The following is a 24,102-nucleotide window of genomic DNA, read 5'->3' as shown; positions in this document are numbered from 1 at the left end:
GCGCCGGCCCGCCCCTTGGCTCGGAGGGCAGCCCACAGATGCAACCAGGCGCCTGCTGACCTTGAGCCGGCAGGCAGCCGTGGCAGGAGGGCGCAAGGTAACCCTACGCCGTGCTAGGGCGCTCCGCGGGGTCAGGGGCTGGGCCAGGAGGGGGTGGTGCCCTCAGAAATGCCCACCACAGCCCGCCTCCTTCCCGGGCGATAAAAGGGCGGCGTGAGGACTAGAAGGATCTTGAGCTTGGTGCTGAGACGTCGAGGGAGACTCAGGCAGCCGGCGTCCTTGGGCGAACAAGATGCTGCCGATCGGGAAGACCACGAAGCAGGGCAAACGGGTAATTCTCCCACCTCCCTTCCCATCTCCGCCTCGGTCCTCTGCTTCCCGTGGGCTCGCTCCGCGCTGTTGCCCGAGAGAGGTGCCCTGTTGCGGTCCCCTTCGCCGCCCGCGGCGATGCGGGCACTGCCCCAGCGGGTTCGGGCGGTAGGAGAGAGGCAGCCCCGCGTCTGTGCTATGGGGAGTGACAGGGACGAGGTTGGCTCTGGAACGGGCCGTTACCCCGCTGAGCCCTGGCGCCTCTTCCTCCTCCTCGAAGCCCTGCCCGGAGACTTTCACGGGGAGCTGCTGCTAAGCTGGCACGGCCCGCGCACCGCCCTTCTTAACCTCCAGTAAGATGCTCGGTATTTCTTAGGTGAGGCCCTACTGTGAAAAGATAAAGTAAGGCCATAATAATAACTGTACCTCTTCAGTATCCAGCCATGAAAGACAGTTGGACACCATTAAAGAGATAGGGTAGACGGAACTTAATGGTGTAGCAGCTCATAGCATTTTTATTTCTCTGAACACATAGACTGGAGACACCAAAGTTCAAAACCATTTTGTTTAACATTATTTGATGTGCAAACTAAGCAGTGATCAGAACACATTAAAACTAAGTATTTTAAGCATAAATTTTCACTGGACAGGATTTCTGTTTCTAGCATCCTTATAGCTCTGTTTGAAAGCCCCAAACTGGTTTATGTGACTGAATACCAGTAGTGTTTGTAGTATGAGCACAGCCTCCAATATATTCAAGGCCTTTGCACCCTCATTAAGCTACAGAAATAAGCTGGTATAAAAAGTTACCCAGACATCAATCATTCTAGCCTTTGAGGCACGCATACAAGAGTGTAATCACATATTCTGCCTTCTTTTCAGAAGGACAGTATTATCATTAATAGGACATCATCATTATTATTAATTACTATTATCAGAACTGGTTTTACTCTTTTTTAAGTGTAGCATGCAAGTCTAGAGTAAGAGAACAGAAGTATCCTTCTTGAAATAATAGGAAGAAGGTGGGGAGGTATTTGTTCTGCTTTTTGGGTTTTTTTTGGTGTATGCTCACAGCACCCAACTTCAAACACCTAGCAGAAGGCAATTACCCTAAGTTCCAACCTACCACCCCTGTCAGTGGACAGAGAGAAGCTTCTCTTGAGGGTTTAGTTAAGATCTTATTTTGGGATAGTTGTTTTCTCTCTGCTGGTGGGAAGCTGGGATAAAGGTAGACCAAGGAAGATTTTCACTTATGTGAAAGGTGTTTCAGGAAATACCATCATACAGGCATTGGCGCTCTCTCCCTGGATAGATGTATGAATTATGTGGTTCAACTTCATTCATTGTAGCAGTGAAAGAAATGGCTCAAAAAGCCTTGGTTAGCTTTTTACAGATACAAATTCTTTTAATGTAATACCAGATCTGTGCACTATTAGATGGCCTGGTAGTACAGTTTTCATCTAGATTATACATGAGTCACACATACAGCCACAGGCCTCCATGGCAGAAGAAAACGATGATGCTGATCATAAGTTAACTGTGTGCTGTTTGACTGGATAGTATTTTACTAGTATAGATAAAGTAAAAATGGGATTAAGAGATGATATCAGACCACTAACAAAGTTTGAATAACAAAGTTATTTCCATTTTAAGCCAATCTGAACTGACAAAGTAAGCTTGTATGAAGTACTTCCTGATTTATAGTTATGTCACCTGCTATTAGATGCTCTGATGCTATGTTTAGTATATCACAATATATTAAGATACTATGGTTTATGATATCATGGCTTACATTGTTTCCGTGTGTCAAAAGTGATTATTTTAAAAGGCAGGTTAAAAAAAACCAAACCCAAACCTAGAACTGTGAAGGAAAACCGCTGTTAAATTCCGTAAGTGACTAGTTAAAAATACCTGTTAGTTGTAGTACATTTGAATATAATACCTAAATATGATATCAACATGTATCTATGACTTAATGGTCATTAACAAGCAGTGACTGAGGCTACTTGGAGGCTTAAGATATGTTTCCCTCTGCACTCATCTGCATTTTGAAGAACCTGTGGAAGGCAGAGGAAGCAGACATTCAGCCAGAGATCCCTTGAGTGCCTTTCTCTGACTCCATTTGAGGCATTCTGCTCCAACTGCAAATTAGTTAATTGCAAAACAATGTTTGCAAAGTCTCCTGACATTTACACTAAGAACAGAATTGCGTTAATAGACAGGCATGACTGGCAAACTCATTGAAAATTACTAAATTTTGAGGCTGAGTCTTGGTGTTGATTTTTGCCATGGTCCTGCTGAAGTAAAGATAAAATCTAGCATAGTTTATTAAAGTTATAAAGTTAATCAGGTCAATATTTTGGCAAGAATGTGATGGGAGGTGGAACATGATGCAGAGATTTGCAAGCCAACACTTGACAAAGCTGATATATCTGCTCAGCAGATTGGTAGAGAGAAGACCTGCCACCTTGCCACCATGTCAGTGCCTGAGCCAAAAATGCTGACCCTTTAGCCAGGCTTCATGGCTTCTAAGTAGTCTTACACTGCTGTGCTTGATACTAAACTGGCATAACTGGCACAGTGCTCCTTCTTGTTAGAAAGGTGTACAATCATCTTGCATAACTGGTGCTGCTGAGACGTCATGTTTGTCTTTTCTGGATATGTGGTGTGAGATAATTGAATTAACAGAGAAATTATCACACAAAAAATAACCTACTAAAGGTTGGAGGCTAATTGTTAAAACCCCCTTCCTCTCAGTGTAAAACCCACACTAAACTCTGTGCTCACAGGGCTTTTTTTTTCCTTCTCCCTCAAAATTCATTTAGTGTGCCATCAAGAAAAGATAACTATGGAGAGAAACTTCAGTCTTACCTTTGATTACATCTTTTTCTACACCCACTACCATTGTTAGTAGAATGGGTCTACATTCATTCACTTTTTAAAATAAATAGAATTATAGTGGTAATCCATCTGTAGAAATTAATCTCTGGTTGCAATCATTCTGCACAAATTAGTGCTATTTAGTGTAATAGCAAGTGAGAAATTAAGGAAATTAATATCTACTTTTTATATAAATAAAGTGTAATCAATATATGTTGTTCTCATGTTTTAAAATTTTACCAGAAAGTTATTACCACTTCGCTTGCAGTAGCATGAAGTTCAAGGCAGATGGAAGGTTAATCATGGGGTGCTGTAATGTATGTAATTTGGTATATTAGACTATTTCAGGATAGTACAAAACAAGCAGGATTTTCTTTCATTTTGTAAGTCTATGTAAGCAAACCCAGGCCAGTAAAAAAAGTCATGGAGTCCGGTCGAAATGGAGTCCAGTGTTTTGAGATGTATCTTTCTTGGTAGGAAAATAATACATGCTTACTCGTTTATGATGCCTGTTGTGCCATCAGGTTACAACCTGCTTGTGCTGAGGCTCTGTCAAGATTGCATCTGTAATTTAAGAGCAAATAAGCTACTAAAGAGGTCAGTGATACTAGTGTTTAATTTTTAAAAGGTTTTCATGTATTTTACAGGAGTATTTGAGGTGGTGTTTTACTTTCATAGGAACGGAACTGGACTATTCTAGTTCTTGGAAATTGATCTGGAGTACAATAAAACTGACTAATGAGAAGTGTTATCAAACTTGCATAAACATATTAAAGCCTTATAGTGCAAAACAGACCGTTCATTAAAGAGAATTTCAAGAAGAAGATTTAATACTTTTTCTTATTAGGGCAAAGGTGGTTCTTGTAGTCCACAAATATTTGCGTCTGCTTTGCAAATACAGGAAATCATGGCAACAAAGACAAAGGAAGACTGCAAAAGTAAAGAACTGCAATTATTAACCTTTCTTTCTGTTTTCTTCAGGGCATTCTAGAGCGCTTAGACTCTGGAGAAATTGTGATTGGAGATGGAGGCTTTGTCTTTGCTCTTGAAAAAAGGGGATATGTAAAGGCTGGGCCTTGGACTCCTGAAGCAACAGTAGAACACCCAGAAGCAGGTGAGTTTTCATGGTAAAAGGTAATCCTGTAGTGAATGTAAATGTGGTTGGCTAAATAATAAGTATATAGGGAGTTGTGTTAGGTTTCTGTGTATCAGTGTTCCTTGATGCTGTAGAATCACATTGTAAAGAATAGCCTAAGAATCTATAGAACAGATGCTTTTTCTTGCTCTAACACTGGTCAAAAGCAGTTGTCTGGGTAAGAATATTAGTCATGCAAACAGTAACATCTCTCCAGAGTGCTCTCCTAGTATTCAATCATTTGTAGTCCGGGGACTTTTTGACATTGATATAGTATCCTGGTATTTAATAACACTCAGTGATTTCTCACTCATAGATGTGTCCAGTCTGTCCCTGAGCTGATATAAAGCTTATAAATTAAAGCATTTCATGGGGAAAAAAAAAAGATCTGCAGTTAACTATCTATTCTGTCGTATTCCAGTCATTCTAGGACTTTTATGTTATTATAAATTAGTATCGTTTGTTTATTGATTCTTTCTGGAAAATAGAAGCTTTTAATAAACAGTGGAATGGAAGAAGAGGATTTAATGTATCTCACTCCACTGTGAAACAGGGAATGATAAATCTCCTATGAACCTAAGAACTGCAATAAACATTTAATGGAGTAACTCTCTTAAAGTGGACGAAGGCAAATGAGCAATCATTCCATGCCTTCCAGCATGATGATTGTAGTGTTTAGCATACACAGTGCAAATGAGATACTTTTGTCTATTTATGTGTGCTTCATTACAAGAAAGCATTTACTGTAGTAATGTGATGTGCAGTTAATCCCAAAAAACAACTTGGAATATCCTGGTGAAACATAGCGTGTTTGATCTATTTTAAGTGTTTGCCCTTCCAAATTAATCTTCCTTTATACAGAGGAGGGAGAGAGATGTCTGTTACATTGCTTTGAACATGTTATTTATGCACCCTAATCCTTCTCAGCCTTCAAGTGTCACTCTGTAACATGGCTAACTTAGGGTCATGGAAAGCCTTAGATAATGCAGAGCTCCAGTGAAGGTGTAAAGGGTGGTAAGCTAATTTGATAACTAATCTCCCCAAAAGACTTCACATCATCTCGCTCTCTGTTTCTTTCCACTCTACTTTTGTCTGCCCCTACACATTGCATCTTACATATTCTTTATTCCACTTCTGCTTATTTTAATTCACATCTCAAAAGCTCTTGCCCTGCTCCACGTGTGGGAAGTGCAGGTCTCACCTGGGGAATGTAAGACAGAGGCAATTGCAGATGGTTTAAACTGGCTAAAGAGGTGCACAGCTCTGCTTTAAAGAAGTGATCAGTACTCATAAGTTAGAATACTGCCTTCTAAGCATTGCTACTGATTTGCTAGAATGTGTTGTTCATGTCTGTATCATAGTTAAAAATGTTTCATAAGTCTCTTATCAACTATTTATAAATACACTCTTCACTGGAAATGTGTTAATTTATTTTTGTGCAGTGTGCTGCCTCCCCTCCGTTGCTGCTTTTTTGCTCCTGTATGCTCAAGGGTCATGTTACTTTGAAAGCAGGTGTGATGAACGGAAAGAGCAACTGGATGAGCCAGCTGGTGTAAAAACCATTCAACTACCAGACCTTCTTGTCTTTGTAAGGAAGAAGGGAAAAGGACAGAGGTTTTGAGAATGCAGCCAGGAATTTAGAAAGAAAGAAAAAAGGGGGTAGGGGAGAAGTGAGTTCCACACCATTATTTCCATTACAGAACAGAAGTTTTGCCAGACTCAAGTTTAAAATGCATGTTTAAAATGAAATCTAAGTATTTCTTCTGAGTCAGATCAAATATTGCTTAACAGTGAGCATAGGTACTTATTGCCCCTGTTTCCAGTTAGCTTAATCCTGTGTAGCTCATGGTACATTGAAATGAAAGTCAGTGCTATGCATCTGACACCTAAAATGCATCTAGTTGTTAATAATTGTTTAGCCCTATGTGTGGCTGTTATGCTGGAGGAGAACACAACTTGAATAACATGTTGGAAGTCATACAAGAATTAAATTACTGGGTGACTTCGGTTGATAGTACGAACTGCCATGGGCTTGACAGCAATAACAGTGTATTGTGCTAAAAACAATTTGCCTAGGGTTGAATGAGATTTGGGCTGATAAGATACTATTCTTTCCCTCAAAATGTAGACTCATTCAAGAGTTTCCTATTTACATATCTGATAGTTTGGGATATGAAGCTCCTTATTCATGTATGTTTGGTTGTTTCATTAGCTTATCTATGTTACTATCCTTTTTCTCACAGGTTCCAAGCATTCTTCTAGGAATGCAAGAACCGTATTTAAACAGCACTAACTGTAGCAGTAAATAAACTAGTTTATTACAGAAATATCATAGAGCATTTTTGAAAATATTTGTAGATTTTTTTCCTTGTCCCATTTCGTGACCAGTTTTCATTAATGATTTTCCATGACAGACAATAGGAAAACAAGCTAGAGAACACTAGAAACATACAGAGATAGCCCTTTTAGTTGGATCAGTAGCCTATTTCAGTGCTGTACAAAAAAGAATACTCCCTGCACTAGGAATGTTTTGTCTGAGTAAAGGTTGTAAGACTGAAATTTGACCCAGGTAGTTTGGGCATATTCTAAGGGGCTTTTTGAACTGTATCTCAGCGGTAATCTGTGTTCCTTTGTGACAACTGGGAGAAGCAGCATTGTGTTAAATGGCAGTGTGGTTACCCAAGGCTGTAATTAGAAATGAAATAATGTACAAGTAAAGAAAAGCAAGTGACAGTATGCTGTTACTTCAAAGAAAATAGAAATGCTCATGTGTACACAGATTGACTTTAGCAACTCAAACTGTTGCTTGACCTTCTCTAGCATAGAAGGTTGTGTTTCTTGCAGCTAAAGAAAGTAACATTAGTCTCATGACACCTTCATACATTTCCATAATGACACCGATTGTCTGCAGACAATGAGGTGTGATAAGTTTTAAGGAAAACTTTTCAAAACATCTGCCACGGAAACCATGGTGTTCTTGTGTCTGTATACACTATCTAGGAAATAAATTATTGCTGTATTTGCTATAAGCTGTTGAGCGTTTTAACTTTGTTGTATATGATCAGTAATGTTCTTGAAATTAGTATAATCATTCTTCTATGGGTATACATTTAAAGTCCATTGAGAGCTCATGTTTTCATAGAATGATCTGGATTGGGAGGGTCTGTGATAGTTATGATTATTAATTTATGAAATTATGCTATTAGAAATATTAATAATATTAATTATTATTAATATAAAAATAGTAACCTTTTGACAGTATATATATACACTGTATATATATATGTACATATATATAACATTTTTACAGTGTGTATATGTACATGTGTATATATATACACACACACATATATATGCAGATTCTAGTGTACAATCGTGAATATATCCCATAAACTGGTACAGTGTAACAATTTCAAATCACATTAGAAAAATACAAACCAAGTTATTCAGTAAGAACCAAGGCTAAAATTCTGACGTTCGTCCACCAGCTGGCGACTCGAGATGCCTGGCGGCTTGGCTAGGTATCAGGCACATACAATTAAGGAACCTTGCAGTGGCTTAAATCAATTTTTGATCATGAATTATGGCTGCAGGCATTCCAGAATTCTGCATTAATAAACCATAGATCACAATACCATACAGGCTAAAGCACGGGGATTTTAAACAGAACCACAACTGGTGTTAAACATGTGAACACTGGAAAAGATAGTTTCCCTTGTCAAACTGGTTGCTGTGGCTGACTGCTCAGGCTCATGGGGCTTGGTGGGACTGTAGGTAATCACTGCCAAGGCTGGCTTCGGGGATGGTCCCCTCCAGACTTGGTGGAGGCAGCCTTCTCCCACTACTGCAGGGGTTGGTGTAGAAGCTCCGTGGGGGTGTGCTGGAGGCTGGTTCACCTGGAACAGGCTCTTGAGTGATTCCCGATGTTGGTGGTGCTGTGGAGTCTGCAGGATGCTGTGGGGTGGGAAGTTCCCCTCCTGAAAAAGCTGGAGAGGGCTGGGGGGGGGGGCATCATGGAGCAGTGCAGCTTTCCCCTTGGCTCAGCTCAGAAATGAGTGAGGGACTGGGACACTCACAGGCAGTCCCAGCAGGGCATGGAGGATGCTCTGAATCTCATGGATAGGTGCACACGTGGGCCAGTTATTGGCTCTTAGGTCTGCAGCTTCGTGCTGCAGGCACTTAGAACTGCCGAAAGGGATTCAGGCAAGTTGTCCCTTGCTGGATGGGCTTTACCAACAGGGTCTCAGTCCCTGCAGGACGCAGCGGCAGTTTCTTCCTACCAGCAAGACTGCAGATATGATGCTAAGCTCTAGTTCAGTGCAGCTTACACAAAGGACTCTTTGCTGGTTTCTGGGTAAACTGAGGCACGACATCACTTCCCGGGTAGCAGTCTTTTCTCTGGACTGCAGACAAAGGCAGAACACATGCATGAGGGTAGAGCATATGCAAGGAGTGAGAGCAGAAGAGCAAAAGAGCAATAGCAAAAGAACGAGTTGTTTACAATTTGGGTAATATTTATAATTTGTTTGAGGCTTGGATTTAGCCTGTAGTCAAATGCCATCATTAGCCAATATCAAAGCATATGGGTAGAATTATGCCCAAACTTTGAAGAAGCACAAGCACAGCACAAGCATCCCATAAGGTGGGCATGTGCTTTTGTTTACCCCAGAGAAGGCATGTTGGGTTGTTTAACCTGGCTTACTGACACCTGGCCCTTTGTTTCACAGTGTATCAGAGGCTGGAAAGGACCTCAAGAGATCATCAGGTCCAATCCCCCTGCCAGAGCAGGATCATGTAGCATAGTCAGCACAGGAATGCATCCAGGTGGGTTTTGAAAGTCTCCAGAGAAGGGGACTCCACAACCCCCCTGGGCAGCCTGTTCCAGTGCTCTGTCACCCTCACTGTAAAGAAGTTTCTTCTCATGTTGGGGTGAAATCTTCCTATGTTCAAGTTTGAACCCATTGTTCCTTGTCTTATTACTGTGAACCACCAAAAAGAGCTTGGCCTCACCCACTTGAACACCTACCCCACAGATATTTATGCGCATTGATGAGATCCCCTCTCAGTCTTCTCTTCTCAAGACTAAACAGCCCCAGGTCTCTCAGTCTCTCTTCATAGGGGAGATGCTCAAGTTCCCTAATCATCCTTGTGGCTCTCTGTTGGATTCTCTCCAGCATTTCTTTGTCTTTGTTGAGAACTGGGGAGCCCAAAGCTGGATGGAGTATTCCAGGTGTGGTCTCACCAGGGCAGATTAGAGAACTAGAAGAACTTCCCTAGACCTTCTTGACACACCCTTCTTGATACATGCCAGGGTCCCATTGGCTCTCTTGGCCACAAGAGCACATTGTTGTTCCATGGAGAACTTGCTGTCCACCAGCACTCCAAGGTCTTTCTCTGTGGAGCTGCTTTCCAGCAGGGCAGCCCCTAACCTGTACTGGTGCCTGCTGTTATTTCTCCCCAGATGTAGGACCTGCACTTGTCCTTATTAAACTTCATGAGGTTTGCCTGCACCCAGCTCTCCAGCCTGTCCAGGTTACGTTGGATGGCTGCACAGCCTGACAGGTGTCAGCCAACCCCCCCAGTTTTGTATCATCAGTGAACTTGCTGAGGGTACTCTCAATCCCCTCATCCAGGTTATTGATAAAGATATTGAACAAAACTGGGGAACACCACTTGCCACAGGCCTCCAAGTTTAGGCCTGGCTGAGTACCCACTCCAGAAAGGAGGGGAATGGGAGGTGTTGATCAAAACATGACAGACAAGTTTTGGCAATATTTGGGGCATAATTCTGGGCATAGGTACCCTTCACCACAGGGACCTCCAGAGGTCATCTAGTTCAACCCCCCTCTGCAGTAAGCAGGGGCATCCTCAACTAGATCAGTTTGCCCAGAGCCCTGTTGAGCGTCATCTTGAATATCTCCAGGGATGGGACCTCAAACACCTCCCTGGGCAACCTGTTCCAATGTTCCATTACCCTCATGGCAAAGAACTTGTTCCTAACATCTAATCTAAACCTGCTCTTCTCTAGTTCGAAACCCTTGCCTCTGGTCCTATCACTACAGGCCTTTGTAAACAGTCCATTTCCATCCTTCTTGTAGGCTCCCTTCAAGTACTGGAAGGTCCTTATAAGGTCTCTCTGGAGCCTTTTGTTCCTGCTGTGACTATTGCAGTGTACTGCTTACAGCAATGAAGGCAAAAATACTATTCAGAGCCTCCTAGAGTCCTAATGCAGGGAAATTGTGCATTAAAATACTGCCAACTTTTTCTTCAAAAATGTGTTGGCTCTGCAGTAAAACCATCATGTGCAGACTTAAGAGAACAATTAAGTCTGTGTTACAAGTCACTCTTCTGGAGCAAGCTATCACCTTTTAACTAAGGGATGTATTTAGCAAAGTAGAGCTAGATTCAGCTAGAGCTTTGGAAGGAGAGGAGAGAACTAAAAAAGACAAAATAGGAGAGACCTCTATATTCTTCCATAAAAATACTATCTTGTTGCCATGATACTTTATTCTGTTTTCATTTTCATAATCTAGGACCTAAGAAAATACAACTTTTTCATTTGTTAATCTTTTTGTCTGGTATTTCTTGTTATGCTTTCTTGTTCTTTGTCAGATGTCTGCCTTTCCTTCCTAAACCGCTATACAATTAAAAAGAAACTAGGAGGTCTGAAGGACTGAAGAAAATAGAAGATAGGCATGGTGGCATGCAGTACTGAATCTACTGATAAACTAAATGGAAATCACTACTCATTCTTAGCAAAGAATAACTAAGACAAAGTTTTCTACCTAATGTTCAGAGAGCAAGAAGAAAGAAATTCTATGCAGACTGGAGCACATGCTTTTACTCTCTCAAAATGGCTCTTCTAATAAACACAGTATCACTTATTTTACAATAACGTTACTTGAATAAGCATTTTATTTTTTGATTATTACAACAGTAAAAACTATACCAAACATCTCTTGTTTGTCTCTTTTAATTCTTTGTAGTTCGTCAACTTCACCGGGAGTTCCTTAGAGCCGGATCCAATGTTCTGCAGACATTCACCTTTTATGCCAGTGAGGACAAACTAGAGAACAGGGGCAATTATGTAGCTGAGAAAATAAGCGTGAGTAAAATTCTGTTTTGATGGAGATATGAAACAAATGTCCAAAGGAACAATTTCCAAAGGTTTAGTGGAGAGATTATTGAGTACTTTCACATTTTGTCATAATAGTTTTGGCTATGTGTGAGACCCAAAGAATAAAATGAGGCAATTTCAGAATTTGGAATAGTAAGAAAGACAAGGTTAAAAGTAAAAAAATAACAAAACAGGGCAAGGATTAAAAGAGGAGAGAGGATGCCTACATCATATTTTTCCCATCCAAGTTTACTGGAGTTTTGATACAAAAAGTATAGAGAGAAATAAACGCACAGAGAAAAATCAGTGGGGGAAAACAAACAAACAAAAAACCAAAAAAAACCCCCAAACGTTAAAATCTTGAGAAATAAATCAACTACAAAAAATGGTGAAGAATCCAAGAGAACAACCAGTGGCTAATGAAATGAGATGTTTTTTTAGAAACATATCTTCCATAAAATAACAACTGAAAACTCCAAGGAATACAATGTGGTCAATATTCCCCTTCTTGTGTGTAAGTGTAATTAGTGTTGCTGTTTTTATACCCCTTACACAAAGGGGTTGTAGAATGTTGGGTGTGTTCACTAGTCCTCAGCTCCACCAGGATTTCTGGCACAAGAAATTTCTAGATAGTTCCTTTGACACTAGATGTGCCATTGAATGTTTTCTTCGATCCTTTCCCCTTTGGTCCTAGCATCTGTTTCAACCTCTGCAGAGCAGAGAAAATTCTCCAGTGGGATGGCAGGAAGAAATAATCTTTGTATCTGTGGAGATATTCCAAGTCAGGACAACACTTGAAGCTTAAATACGAGTTCATACCAAAATGTCATATGCCCAAATTTATCTGAATTGCTGTACCTTTAAATTGAATAGATGCATCAAGGAAATGCCTGAACGGCAGTGCCTCTGGAAGAAGCCATGCTGCAACTCTTGCTACCAGGCAAAATTTACAAGAAAAGCTGGCACAGCACCTGGTATTGGGAATGCATTGTAGCAAAGCTTTTCAGATCAGTTTGCTGCAAGTTCTAGAAACAGGTTCCTCCAGGCTTTAATTGGTGTATGGGTCCAGCTCCCAGAGTTCCCATACATGTACCTGCACATAAGTGCAAAAGGAAGACCATCTGTCATCAATAGCCTTAAAAACCATCTAGGTCTTTTGAGGCACCTGTGGAAAACTTAATCTGCGAGAAATGTGTCTGGGTTCTAAGCAGTCCACAGGCTGCAAAGAAACCTGCTTTAATCAATACTTGTTATCTATCCCAAATTTTTTTCCCAAATTTTTTTTTTCCCCAGCATAACCTCTTTCACAAGCTGTTCTAGTTATCCTGATTTAGGTATAGTGGGAATATGTCTTTCAGTCATTTAATTTGTCCTGCATGCTCACGGAGCATTTTCCGTCATAGAATGGTAAATTTCCTTTTACTGTTCTAAAACTGGTAACTTGAACATCAGATAATTAATGATATTTTTAAACACCTTAAGTAACTATATGAATATTATAACTTCAATTTTGAAAATTATTTAAATACTAAAGTAACATTTTTTAAAATAATGAAAAATCAGTTGCATTGACTGTATATTTTGTTTTCTACCCTGTTTTCTACCATTTTCTACAAAATGCCAGATAAAAATATACACTTAATCACAACAAACTCATTTTCTAAGAAGCAAATTAAATTCCACTTGCTTTTTATAGACTATTTGTGTTAAGACATATTAAAGGTAATATGGTTTTTTTAGTATTTGACAATATGATAACTTAGAGGTGGCAAGAAATTAGTTTCCCAATGTTTGTTTGTTGTTTTTTTATGTTTTTTTTTTTTTTAATATATTGCTCTTCCTAGTTAATATTACTATAAAATGTATTTAAATTATAAGAGAATAATAATAAGGTATTATACCTTCTGGCTGTTTTTGTCATTTTTGTGCTCTGAAATTACACGTGTGCCTCTGATCAGGTAAAACTGATCTATATTTATACAGTGTCAGAAAGTGAATGAAGCTGCTTGTGATATTGCAAGGGAAGTGGCTAATGAAGGAGATGCTTTAGTGGCTGGAGGAGTCAGTCAAACGCCATCATACTTAAGCTGCAAGGATAAAGCAGAGGTTAAAGCAGTCTTTCGAAAACAGCTAGATGTCTTTATGAAGAAGAACGTGGACTTCCTAATTGCAGAGGTAAATATGTAAAGTACACAGCCTTCAACATGAACAGTGTAATTTTAATGTCTACCCTCCTTCAGGGAATACAAGCATGTATTCCTCTAAAATTTTATGTCACTCTTTTACGCAAACAGCATCAGCTATAAGTACACAGCAGCGTATGCAAGCATCCTAGAACAGGACACTGAAACCCAATTTTCTACCTCAGTCAAGTCAAACTGTACTGGTACAAAGAGGATTGATGAATGTGATCTTGACTAGTTCACACTTTCTCCCAGACATAATAGCTAATCAACTTAAGGTGACTTTTCTAGATGAAAATAGTTATTTGGATATAAATCCCTGATGAACCTCCTGTATAGGTATTTGTACTCTGGAACAACAGTATCATTTTTCATTTGGTTTTACTTTACTGTCTTTTAAAAATCCTTTTGTAACTGTGTGGTCAGTGAAGTCAATTGAATTCTATTACTGTGAATCTGAAAAGAATCTAGTCCTTTTATTACTGATGAATTTGGGGTCTGGATTAATGTGTTTAAGCTTCATCCGCATAAAACAGAAGTAGCCAACTTTTAATTTCTTTCAGTATTTTGAACATGTGGAAGAGGCTGTCTGGGCAGTTGAAGTCCTAAAAGAATCTGGAAAACCAGTTGCAGCTACAATGTGCATTGGTCCAGAAGGAGACATGCATGGTGTGCCCCCTGGACAATGTGCTGTCCAACTCGTAAAGGCTGGTAAGAATCTATTTTAATACATTCTTTTAAAGTGTGGAAAAAAGTAAAGTCCTTAAATATTGAGATAAATGGACGTGTGTCTCAAATAGATATCTCAGTTATATCTGATAAAAGTTTTGACCTTGTTTTTGTGTGTGCTTTACTAGGGCAGTCTTACAAAGCACATAGGAAAATGCAGATATGAAATCCTTGTTAACCAAGATGATATTGAGAACGATAGCCACAGGCAGTTGGTACTGAATAGGGCAAAATCATAAACCTACTCAAATTTGGTTTCAGAGCCAACCCCAAATTTTGAAGGCATGAGCAGAGAATCCAAAGCCACCTTCAATTATTTGTTCCTGTTTTTAGAATTCTTTGGAGTACACTTCAAACCCAGGATGCAAGAATAAGAGGATGAAAAACTGAACTTTTTGCCTATCACAGGCTTGTGTTTTCTGCGGGATGAGAGGAAGGGCAAAAGAAATTATCAGGAGCATGATGAATGTTGGTACAGGGCATTATTATGTCTGTTCTGAACTACTCTTTTTCCTTTGGAGTTAGAGTAGAAATGCAAAAGCAGAAGCTGTTTTAGATACCTGCTAGGTTTTGTATATATGGCTGTACATAATTAGTCTTCAAAGATTGGAGACAAGGACAGGCATAGTGCTCTGCAAGGGGAACTGGACAATGGTAACAATGATAGTTCTTCCTTCTGAGAGGTGTCACCAAAGTCTAGTCAATCTGCCCCCTGTGTTAAAGCCTCCTCTGTAAGGAGTGAAAGACAGGTCATTGTCATTGGTGACTCACTGCAGAGTGAGGGAGCAGAAGGCCTGATACGCAGACTGGACCTGCTACACAGGGAGGTCTGCTGCCTCCCAGCGGCCCAGGTTAAAGATGCAAGGGAGAAGCTCCTGTCCCTAGTATGGCCCTCAGATTATGATCCCCTTTTGTTGTTTCAAGTAGGTAGTGATAAAATAGGAAGAACTTCTCCAAGGACAATGAAAAAGGACGTCAGAGCCTTGGGATGTCTAGTCAAGGGATTGGGTGCATAGGTTATGTTCTCCTCCATCCCTCCAGCTGTGGCGAATGATGAGGGATTGTCGTGGTTTAAGGCCTGCCACAGGGATTAGGCAGGATATGCCAGCAGATTAATACCTGGCTCTGAGCCTGGTGTCACTGGCTGGAGTTTGGGTTTTTTGACCACAGCTTGATTTACAGAGGCCAGGCCTGTTGGCAACAGATGGGAATAGCCTATCCCACAGGGGAAAAAGGGTTTTAGGAAGGGAGTTGGCAGAGCTCATTAACAGGGCTTTAAACTAGATTTGGAGGGGGAAAGGGATGTAACCAGTCTCTCCAGATGGGAGACCGAGTGTGGTAGGTGAAAGTCAGGGGAGAAACGAGCAGCCCAGCTGAAATGCATGTAGACTAATGCACACAATATGGGTAACAAACAAGATGAGCAGGAAGCCTTGGTACAGCAGGAAAGCTGTGATGTAGTAGCCGTCACAGTGGTGGGATGACTCACAGAAGTGGAGCCCTGTAATTGATGGCTACAGGCTCTTCAGGAGAGACAGACAAGGGAGAAGGGGTGGCCCTGTACATTGGGGAGGCTCTAGACACCATAGAACTAGGGATTAAGGACGATCACGTTGAATGCCTGTGGGTGAGAATTAGAGGGAAGGCCAACAAGGCTGACATCCTGGTTGGGGTCTGGATGAAGACCAGATGAAGAGGTCTTCAACCAGGATGAAGAGGTTGATGAGTTAGTCTATAAGCAGCTAGAGGTTGTCTCAAGATCACCAGACCTTGTACTTATGGGCAACTTTAACCTGCCAGATATCTGCTGGGAACTTAGCAGAGAGGAGGCAGTCTAGAAGGGTCTTGGAGTGTGTGGAGGCTTCTTAATCACTGCTGCTGTGTGAGCCTAGCAGGGGTAAGGCTTTACTGGACCTTCTTTCTACAGATAGAGAAGGGCTGGTGGGAGATGTGGTGGTCAGAGGCTGTCTGAGGTCCAGGTACCATGAAATAATTGAGTTTTCAATATGCAGTCAAACCAAGAAGGGCATCAACGAAACCTCCACTCTGGACTTCTGAAGGGCAGACTTTGTCTTATTTAAGGAACTAACTTGGAAAATAGCTTGGGAAACAGCCCTTAAAAACAAAGGGGTCCAGGAGGGCTGGACCTATTTCAAGAAAGAAAATTTGAAGGTGCAGGAGCAGGCTGTCCCAGTGTGCCAGAAGATGAACCAACAGGGAGATGGCTGGCCTATATGAGAGCTTCTGAATGAATTAAGGGTGAAAAAACAGAGGGTGTATCACCTTTGGGAAAAAGGGGATGTAACCCAGGAAATGTTTAAGGATGTTGTTAGGTCATACAGGAAAAAAATTAGAGAGGCAAAAACCCATTTAGAACTTAGACTGGGCACTGCTGTGAAGGACAATAAAAAGTGTTTTTATAAATATATTAATAGCAAAAGGCGGGGCAAGGAGAACCTCCACTCTTTGTTGGACATGGAGGGGAATAGAGTAACAAAAGGCGAGGAAAAGGCAGAAGTACTTAATGCCTTCTTTGACACAATTTTCAATAGTAGGATAGTTTGTCTTCCAGACAAGTGGCCTCCTGAGCTGCCAGATGTCTCAGGGAGCAGTATAGTGCCCCTGTAATCCAGGAAGAAGCAGTAAGAGACCTGCTGAGCCACTTGGATCCCAGCCTATGGGACCAGATGGGATCCATCCTAGGGTTGTGAGAGAGCTGGCAGATGAGCTCGCTGAGCCACTCTCCATCATTTACCACCAGTCCTGGCTCACTGGTGAGGTCCCTGATGACTGGAAGCTGGCCAGTGTAATGCCTATCCACAAGAAGGACTGGAAGGAAGAGTCAGGGAATTACAGACAGCCTGTCCTCAGGGCCAGGCAAGGTTATGGAACAGGTCATTTTGAGTGCAACCACACAGCGCCTACAGGATGGCCAAGGGATCAGGCCCAGCAGCATGGATTTAGGAGGGACAGGTCCTGCCTGACCAGCTTGATCTCCTTCTTTGACCAGGTCACCCAGCTGGTGGATGTGGGGCAGGCTGTGGATGTAGTCTACCTGGACTTCACAAGGCCTTTGACACCATCCCCCATGGCAAACTCTTGGACAAGCTGTCAGTCTGTGGCTTGGACAGCAGCACTCTGCACTGGGTTAGGAACTGGCTGGAGGGCTGAGCCCAGAGAGTGGTGGTGAATGGTGCCACATCCAGCTGGCAGCCTGTCACTAGTGGTGTTCCCCAGGGATCAGTGCTGGGCCCCATTCTGTTCAATATCTTTATTGATGATCTGGATGAGGGGATTGAGTCCATCATCAGTAAATTTGCAGATGACACCAAGCTGGGAGCAGGTGTTGATCTGTTAGAAGGTAGAAGGGCTCTGCAGAGGGACCTTGACAGGCTGGACAGATGGCCAGAGTCCAATGGCATGAGACTTAACACATCTAAGTGCTGGGTTCTGCACTTTGGCCACAACAACCTCATGCAGTGCTATAGGCTGGGGACAGAGTGGCTGGAGAACAGCCAGGCAGAGAGGGACCTGGGGGTACTGGTTGACAGCCAGCTGAACATGAGCCAGCAGTGTGTCCAGGTGGCCAAGAAGGCCAATGGCATCCTGGCCTGCATCAGGAGTAGTGTGGCCAGCAGGAGCAGGGAAGTCATTCTGCCTCTGTACTCAGCACTGGTTAGGCCACACCTTGAGTACTGTGTCCAGTTCTGGGCCCCTCAGTTTAAGAAAGATGTTGAGTTGCTCAAAGGTGTCCAGCAAAGGGCAACAAAGCTGATGAGGGGTCTGGAGCACAAGCCCTGTGAGGAGCAGCTGAGGGAGCTGGGGTTGTTTAGCCTGGAGAAGAGGAGGCTCAGGGGAGACCTTACTGCTGTCGACAACTACCTGAAGGGAGGTAGTAGCCAGGTGGGGGTTGGTCTCTTCTCCCAGGCAACAGTGACAGAACAAGAGGACACAGTCTTAAGCTGCACAGGGGGAAGTTTAGGCTTGATCTTCACAGAAGGAGTGATTTACCATTGGAATGGGCTGCTCATGGAGGTGGTGAGGTCAGCGTCCCTGGAGGTGTTTAAGAAAAGACTGCATGGAGCACTTAATGCCATGGTCTAGTTGATCAGACAGGGTTGGGTGATTGGTTGGACTTGATGACCTTGGAGGTCTCTTCCAACCTGGTTGATTTGGTGATTCTGTGATTCAAATCTGTGATTAAACACTAATAAAAACAGCTGTATGAGGGTGAAAATTGTGATTCATTATAACAGTAAAAAGAGTGCAACTGAGTTATAAATAGAATAATCAACCTCAACAGAGTTGAGACGGGCTGTAGTTCAGCTGACTTGTTATCATAATACTGGTGCAAAGATGGACTGTTCTCACTCTGTAGTGCTGTGGCTGAGAACTTTCACCTCCTACTTCCTGTGGAGATGTGACTTGAACTTATTTTCCTCCCACTAGGTGCTTCTATTGTTGGAGTCAACTGCCATTTTGATCCCAATACTTCCCTGAGAACTGTGAAACTGATGAAAGAGGGCTTGCAGGCTGCTAAACTGAAAGCCCACCTGATGTCCCAGCCACTTGCTTTCCATACACCTGATTGTGGAAAGCAGGGCTTTATTGATCTTCCAGAATTTCCCTTTGGTAAGACAAGTGGGGTTTTTTTGTTTGTTTTGGTTTATTGTGTGTTCCTTTTTACCCCCAGATTTTAGTGAAGCAGAAGCTGGAAGGTGTCCTAATACAATAAGTCAAGTCCCAGTGACCCTATCTGTCATTATTCGTAGAGGGATTGCAGTGCAATTGTGGATTAAAGGTGAACCATATAGTATTTCAGTAGTGTTGCAGCACATGACTGAAATTGAAGTTACAATCAAAACAGTGCAACAACCTAAACTCAGTTTAAAAATACAGTTCTTTCTCATGCTGTACCTTGTTCAGGACAGCTATGAATAGTCCAAAGAGCAAATACACTAAAAGCCTCCCATCATTCTAGGTTGTGACATCTATCCCCCAAGTCCTATAATGTTTACCTGTGTAGGAATTTAATCTACAACACATATGCAGAACTAGATATAGGTGCGTGATTATGGCCTTGCAAGTGTCAAGGTTAGAGATACGCCAGAAGAGGGAATATGTTCTTTGCTAACAATTGGATTAACAGTTTGGAGATGGAGTCATTATATGTATGTTCAGGAAAAATTCTACAAGGACTGAAAAATTAAGACATTTTGTGTATATAAAACTAGTGTATTTAAGGCTTTTTTTCCACCATGGGTGGAGAAGATTGTGTGCTCTTACAATAAGAGGACAAAATCAGCTTAAACATTTTCAAATTGGTTAGAAAAATGTTTTCATTTTAGGTATCATACAATCGTTTTTCCAAGATCAGACTATAAAATAAAGCATTAAAACATTACAGACTTCAGTTTGTAGCAAAAAAATTAAAAGGAAGATGTGACTTGTATGAAGATTTTTAATTCTTCTCCTTACATAAATGAAGGAGCAAGAATAAAGCATGAGCCTGAGGCATTCATTAAATTATAATAACATGTCTGAGTTCTGAAAATATTCTGAGATGTTTGGAACTGTTAGGAATTAATTTATCCTATTCATTCCTTCATATAACTCCTCTGGTTGCAGAAGAGATGCAGAAAGTAATCAAGTGAATTCAAGCAGTCATTCTGGTTTGTTATGCTTCTTGGCTTGTGTGTTATAGGAAATTTTCATGAGATCTCAGCCTTTAGAAATTTTGAGTCAGTTGAAGTCTGGTTCTGTGAATGTTTTCAATACACAGAAGGAACTCCTGATCACTTGATGGAAGATAAACAGTCTGGTAAATCATTGGTAAACTGACCCAGTTAACTCTGCCTTTTGTGGAAAGCAATATGCACAAAATGGCATTTTGATATTTGAAGTGTACATAACCCCTGTACAGGCCAGCTAGACCTTGGTCTCTGTGAAAGCACCAGGCATGTTGTGTTGGCAGATTCCAACATCTGGATGCCAGCAGTATTTATTTATCTGTAGAACTCTTTCCGTTTTTTCCCCTCTGTGTTACTGCAATTGCTCTGAAATGACAGAGAGGTGGTGGAGTCTCCATATCTGGAGTCATTCAAAACCCACCTGGATGCTGTCCTATGTAGCCTGTCCTATGTGAATCTGCTCTGTCAGGGGAGAATTGGACTAGATGATCTCCAGATGTCCCTTCCAACTCCTATCACTCTGTGGTTCTGTGACACCAGTTAAGCAAGGACAGTGTTTTAGAAAGAAGTGTCCTGGTGAGTCAAAGCATACCCAGTTAAGAATAGATATCACTTATCACTGGTCTTCACCTAGGTGTTGAGCTGTTTGAATGCAACCATCTAGCCAATTTCTTATCCAGTGAATGGTCCATCTGTCAAACCCATGACTTGTCATTTTAGAGACAAGGATGTGCAGAACAGTAAAATTTTTTGCACAAGTTCCTTTTTAAAAATGGGGATTATGTTTCCCCTTTTCTAGTCACTGGGAACCTCACCAGACTGCCACAGCTTCTCAGATATGATGGATAGTAGCTGAGCAGCCTCATGTGACAATTTCCTCAGGACCCGTGGATACATATCTTCAGGTCCCATAGGCTGTTACAGCATTGGTAATGGACAAGACAGGGAAACACACTTCTGTTCCCCTGGAGTTTCTTTGTTTATACAGGTATAAAATGAGCACTGTTGAAACTTTTGTATCAATTTTGCATGATCTTCTTAATGGCACGTGGGAGACAAGGAAACAATGAATTTGTCTTTCTGACAAATTCTTGCATCTGCAGGACTGTACACAAGGTTAGTTTTATTCAATCAGCACTCTTGTGCTTTTTTCCCTTTAAGGTGTGCTTTTCCTTGTTGATTTCACTTTCTATTCCTTTCCTTCCACAAGCTCTTAATTTCAGATCTGTTATCCCTTCACTCTGCTCACCACAACCTGCAACTGAGAGAAGGGTTCAAAATAAAGATTTCATCCTAACTTAACACAGAACTTTCCACATGGAAGTGGTTTGAGGCAGCATGGTACTTAAGGCTGAGATCATAAACTTATTAATGTATGGGATAAGAAACAGCTAGAGATCCCAGCTGTCAGTGAAACAAATGGATACCACTACCTGATAGTGGGGACAAGTGTAGTAGGCATTCTGCAAGAATAATGTGTAGGTTTATTCCTGTTGCAGGTAGGCTGATTCCTTCTCCTTTCAGAGATGAGAATACTGATATTGGAAATGCAGGTGTAACATTGAAAGGACTTCAACATTGCAGTTAAGAACTCTGTCAGAATGGCAAGTATGTGACTTAGGGCTTAATCAGTCTCAGAAGATGGTAGGTGCTGTTTTGCAAGGCCAAAAATGCTTACAACAGGCATAACTCAGCAGAGCACAGCAGAATCTGTAAGTTAGACCTCTGAAAGTTTGCATCATTAATTCTAGCACAGACAATTAAACCATCTGCAATTAAAACATCTACATCTACAACCAGTTTTGCAAACAACATGCAAGTGTTTCAACAGTGTGACTTCTTACCAAAAGATGTGCTGAAGTGGAACACGGTGTGAACTTAAAATGTTAATGTCTTTGCAGGTCTGGAGCCAAGAATTGTAACCAGATGGGATATTCAAAAATATGCAAGAGAGGCCTACGACTTAGGAATTCGTTACATTGGAGGATGCTGTGGATTTGAGCCATACCACGTCCGAGCAATAGCTGAGGAGCTGGCTCCTGAAAGAGGATTTTTTCCAGAAGCTTCTGAGAAACATGGTAGATGGGGGGAAAGTCTGAGCATGCATACCAAACCCTGGGTTAGAGCAAGGTATGTATATCTGACCTGAAAAACACACACACATACTTCTTGCAAAGACTAGTCCATGCAGCAGACTAGCTTAACTGATACAGAAGTTTAAATATCACTCTAAACATTCTATGTGTAAGTAATTTTGAAAAACTAAATCTGATCTGGGACCAGATAAAGGGGTGAAGGGGCAGTAGAAGAGCTCCAGAAATTCTTATCCTTTTTTAACATGAAGATTTGGTCTGAATTAATGTGAAAGTAATGAAAGTCAATATCAAAAACTAACAGACTGCTGTTAAAGTTCCTAATGGTAAGTGGCTTACAGTGTTCCTTTCAATGATGGAAAGATATTTTTAAGCATGTAGCATTTCACTGAATGCTTTCATTCATGCTTCTGCATCTAAATACCAAGTCAGTCTGTGCAATGGTCCTTTGCAATGGTCATTTAAGTCACGTTTCCTTTAGTAGTGTGAGGTACTGGGAAAATCTCTTAATTTCCTTTTCTTTCTTTAGGGCAAGAAAAGAATACTGGGAGAATCTGAAGCCTGCTTCAGGCAGGCCATATTGTCCTTCAATGTCAAAGCCAGATGGCTGGGGAGTGACCAAAGGAGGCAAGGAACTGATGCAACAGAAAGAAGCAACAAGTGAACAACAGCTGAAAGAGCTCTTCCAGAAAAAAAAGTTCTAATCTGCTGGAGTTGTGTAAATGTTAGAATGATTTCTCTACAGACTATCTCATGCTTCATGAGAAAATCTGTGAAAATCCTGTTGATTTATCAGTTAACATGTACTGAAAGGGACAAAATGCAGAAAAAAAATTGTGATTACAGTTTAAATATGTCAAACTTTAATAAAATTTTTCTCTGGACAAATAGTTTAGAGAATACACAGTCAGAAGGAAGTTTGGATTGTCATAATCAAGCTTCTGCTAGCTAGGTGCCATTAATTGAATAGGCACAGAAATACATGGAAAGTAACAATTGGCTCAACTATCTCTGGTAAGAGAGAGCCATCTGTAAGTACATTATCAACAGACTTCCACTCCTGAATCTGTTTTCATTTGGGGATTATGTAGGAGCTTCCTCAGACCTCAGCATTTGTTGAGGAATGCTTCAGGGACATTCAAGCTGCCAGTGGTTCAGACACACAGTTACCTACAGGCACTTTCTTGACTTAAAGAGAATAAATGTAAACTAGAAAATACATCCTTAGAAGTGGGATCAAGAGATAAGGAGAATGAGATCTTGCAGATATTTCTTATATGCATGAGAAAAGTTCAGAGAGCTTTTAGGAAAGAAATATGACAGTTAAATAACTCACATTTTTTTGTGTCAAGATACCATGTACACAAGATTTACTTCTCTGAAGGCTTAAGAGATTATTCTGAATTTTTTAAAAAATCAAATAAATAAAAAATAATATGATGGAATAGTATTGTATTATCTTCACATCTTAAATCACAAGAGCTCAAAGAGAATAACACAACCAGTAAACAAGTGATTTTCAAATTAACTAGCTGATTTATGGTTATGTCATTGGAAACACTGGGTTATCACTGGGTTACAGATAAAGGGATGTAGGCAGGAAATGGACAAAATATAATCTATTTTATTAATTTAGGGATCCCGCCACCCTTTTTGTATACATACAGATTTATAAATTATTATTTACAGGTTTGTTGCTCGGTTGCACAATATCTCCAGATTACAGGAATGGGCACAGATGATTGAAGATCAGTATTTGGAAAATGACATAGCTGAAGAGCAGTATATTGCCCCTAACCAACAAAGAATGTATTCTTGGGAGACTCAGTCATGTGCCAAATACACTCACAACCCTGGATCCAGTTGTGTGCAGTCCTCCTAGTGTCTCTGTTTCTCAAGGAATCCTTCTTGACTGCAGAGTGTAGTCCACATGTGTGGGGGGAGAAATTCCCAGGAAGAGCCCTCA

At 41.1% G+C, this 24,102-nt stretch overlaps 1 protein-coding gene across 1 annotated transcript; it reads left to right on the top strand.

The window, feature by feature from the left end:
* Positions 1-292: 292 nt before the first annotated feature.
* On the top strand, positions 293-23,008 carry LOC128979501 (betaine--homocysteine S-methyltransferase 1). The gene is made up of 8 exons (XM_054397750.1): positions 293-331; positions 4,171-4,303; positions 11,311-11,429; positions 13,425-13,616; positions 14,188-14,335; positions 18,803-18,985; positions 21,945-22,173; positions 22,666-23,008. Exons 1-8 carry the CDS (start codon positions 293-295, stop codon positions 22,838-22,840), a joined length of 1,218 nt encoding a protein of 405 aa, XP_054253725.1. The 3' UTR covers positions 22,841-23,008.
* Positions 23,009-24,102: the final 1,094 nt, after the last annotated feature.

This window comes from Indicator indicator, chromosome Z, assembly GCF_027791375.1.
Source record: "Indicator indicator isolate 239-I01 chromosome Z, UM_Iind_1.1, whole genome shotgun sequence".
Classification (NCBI taxonomy): domain Eukaryota; kingdom Metazoa; phylum Chordata; class Aves; order Piciformes; family Indicatoridae; genus Indicator; species Indicator indicator.
Note: the sequence above shows the minus strand (reverse complement) of the source record. Positions and strands in the feature narration are given on the sequence as shown.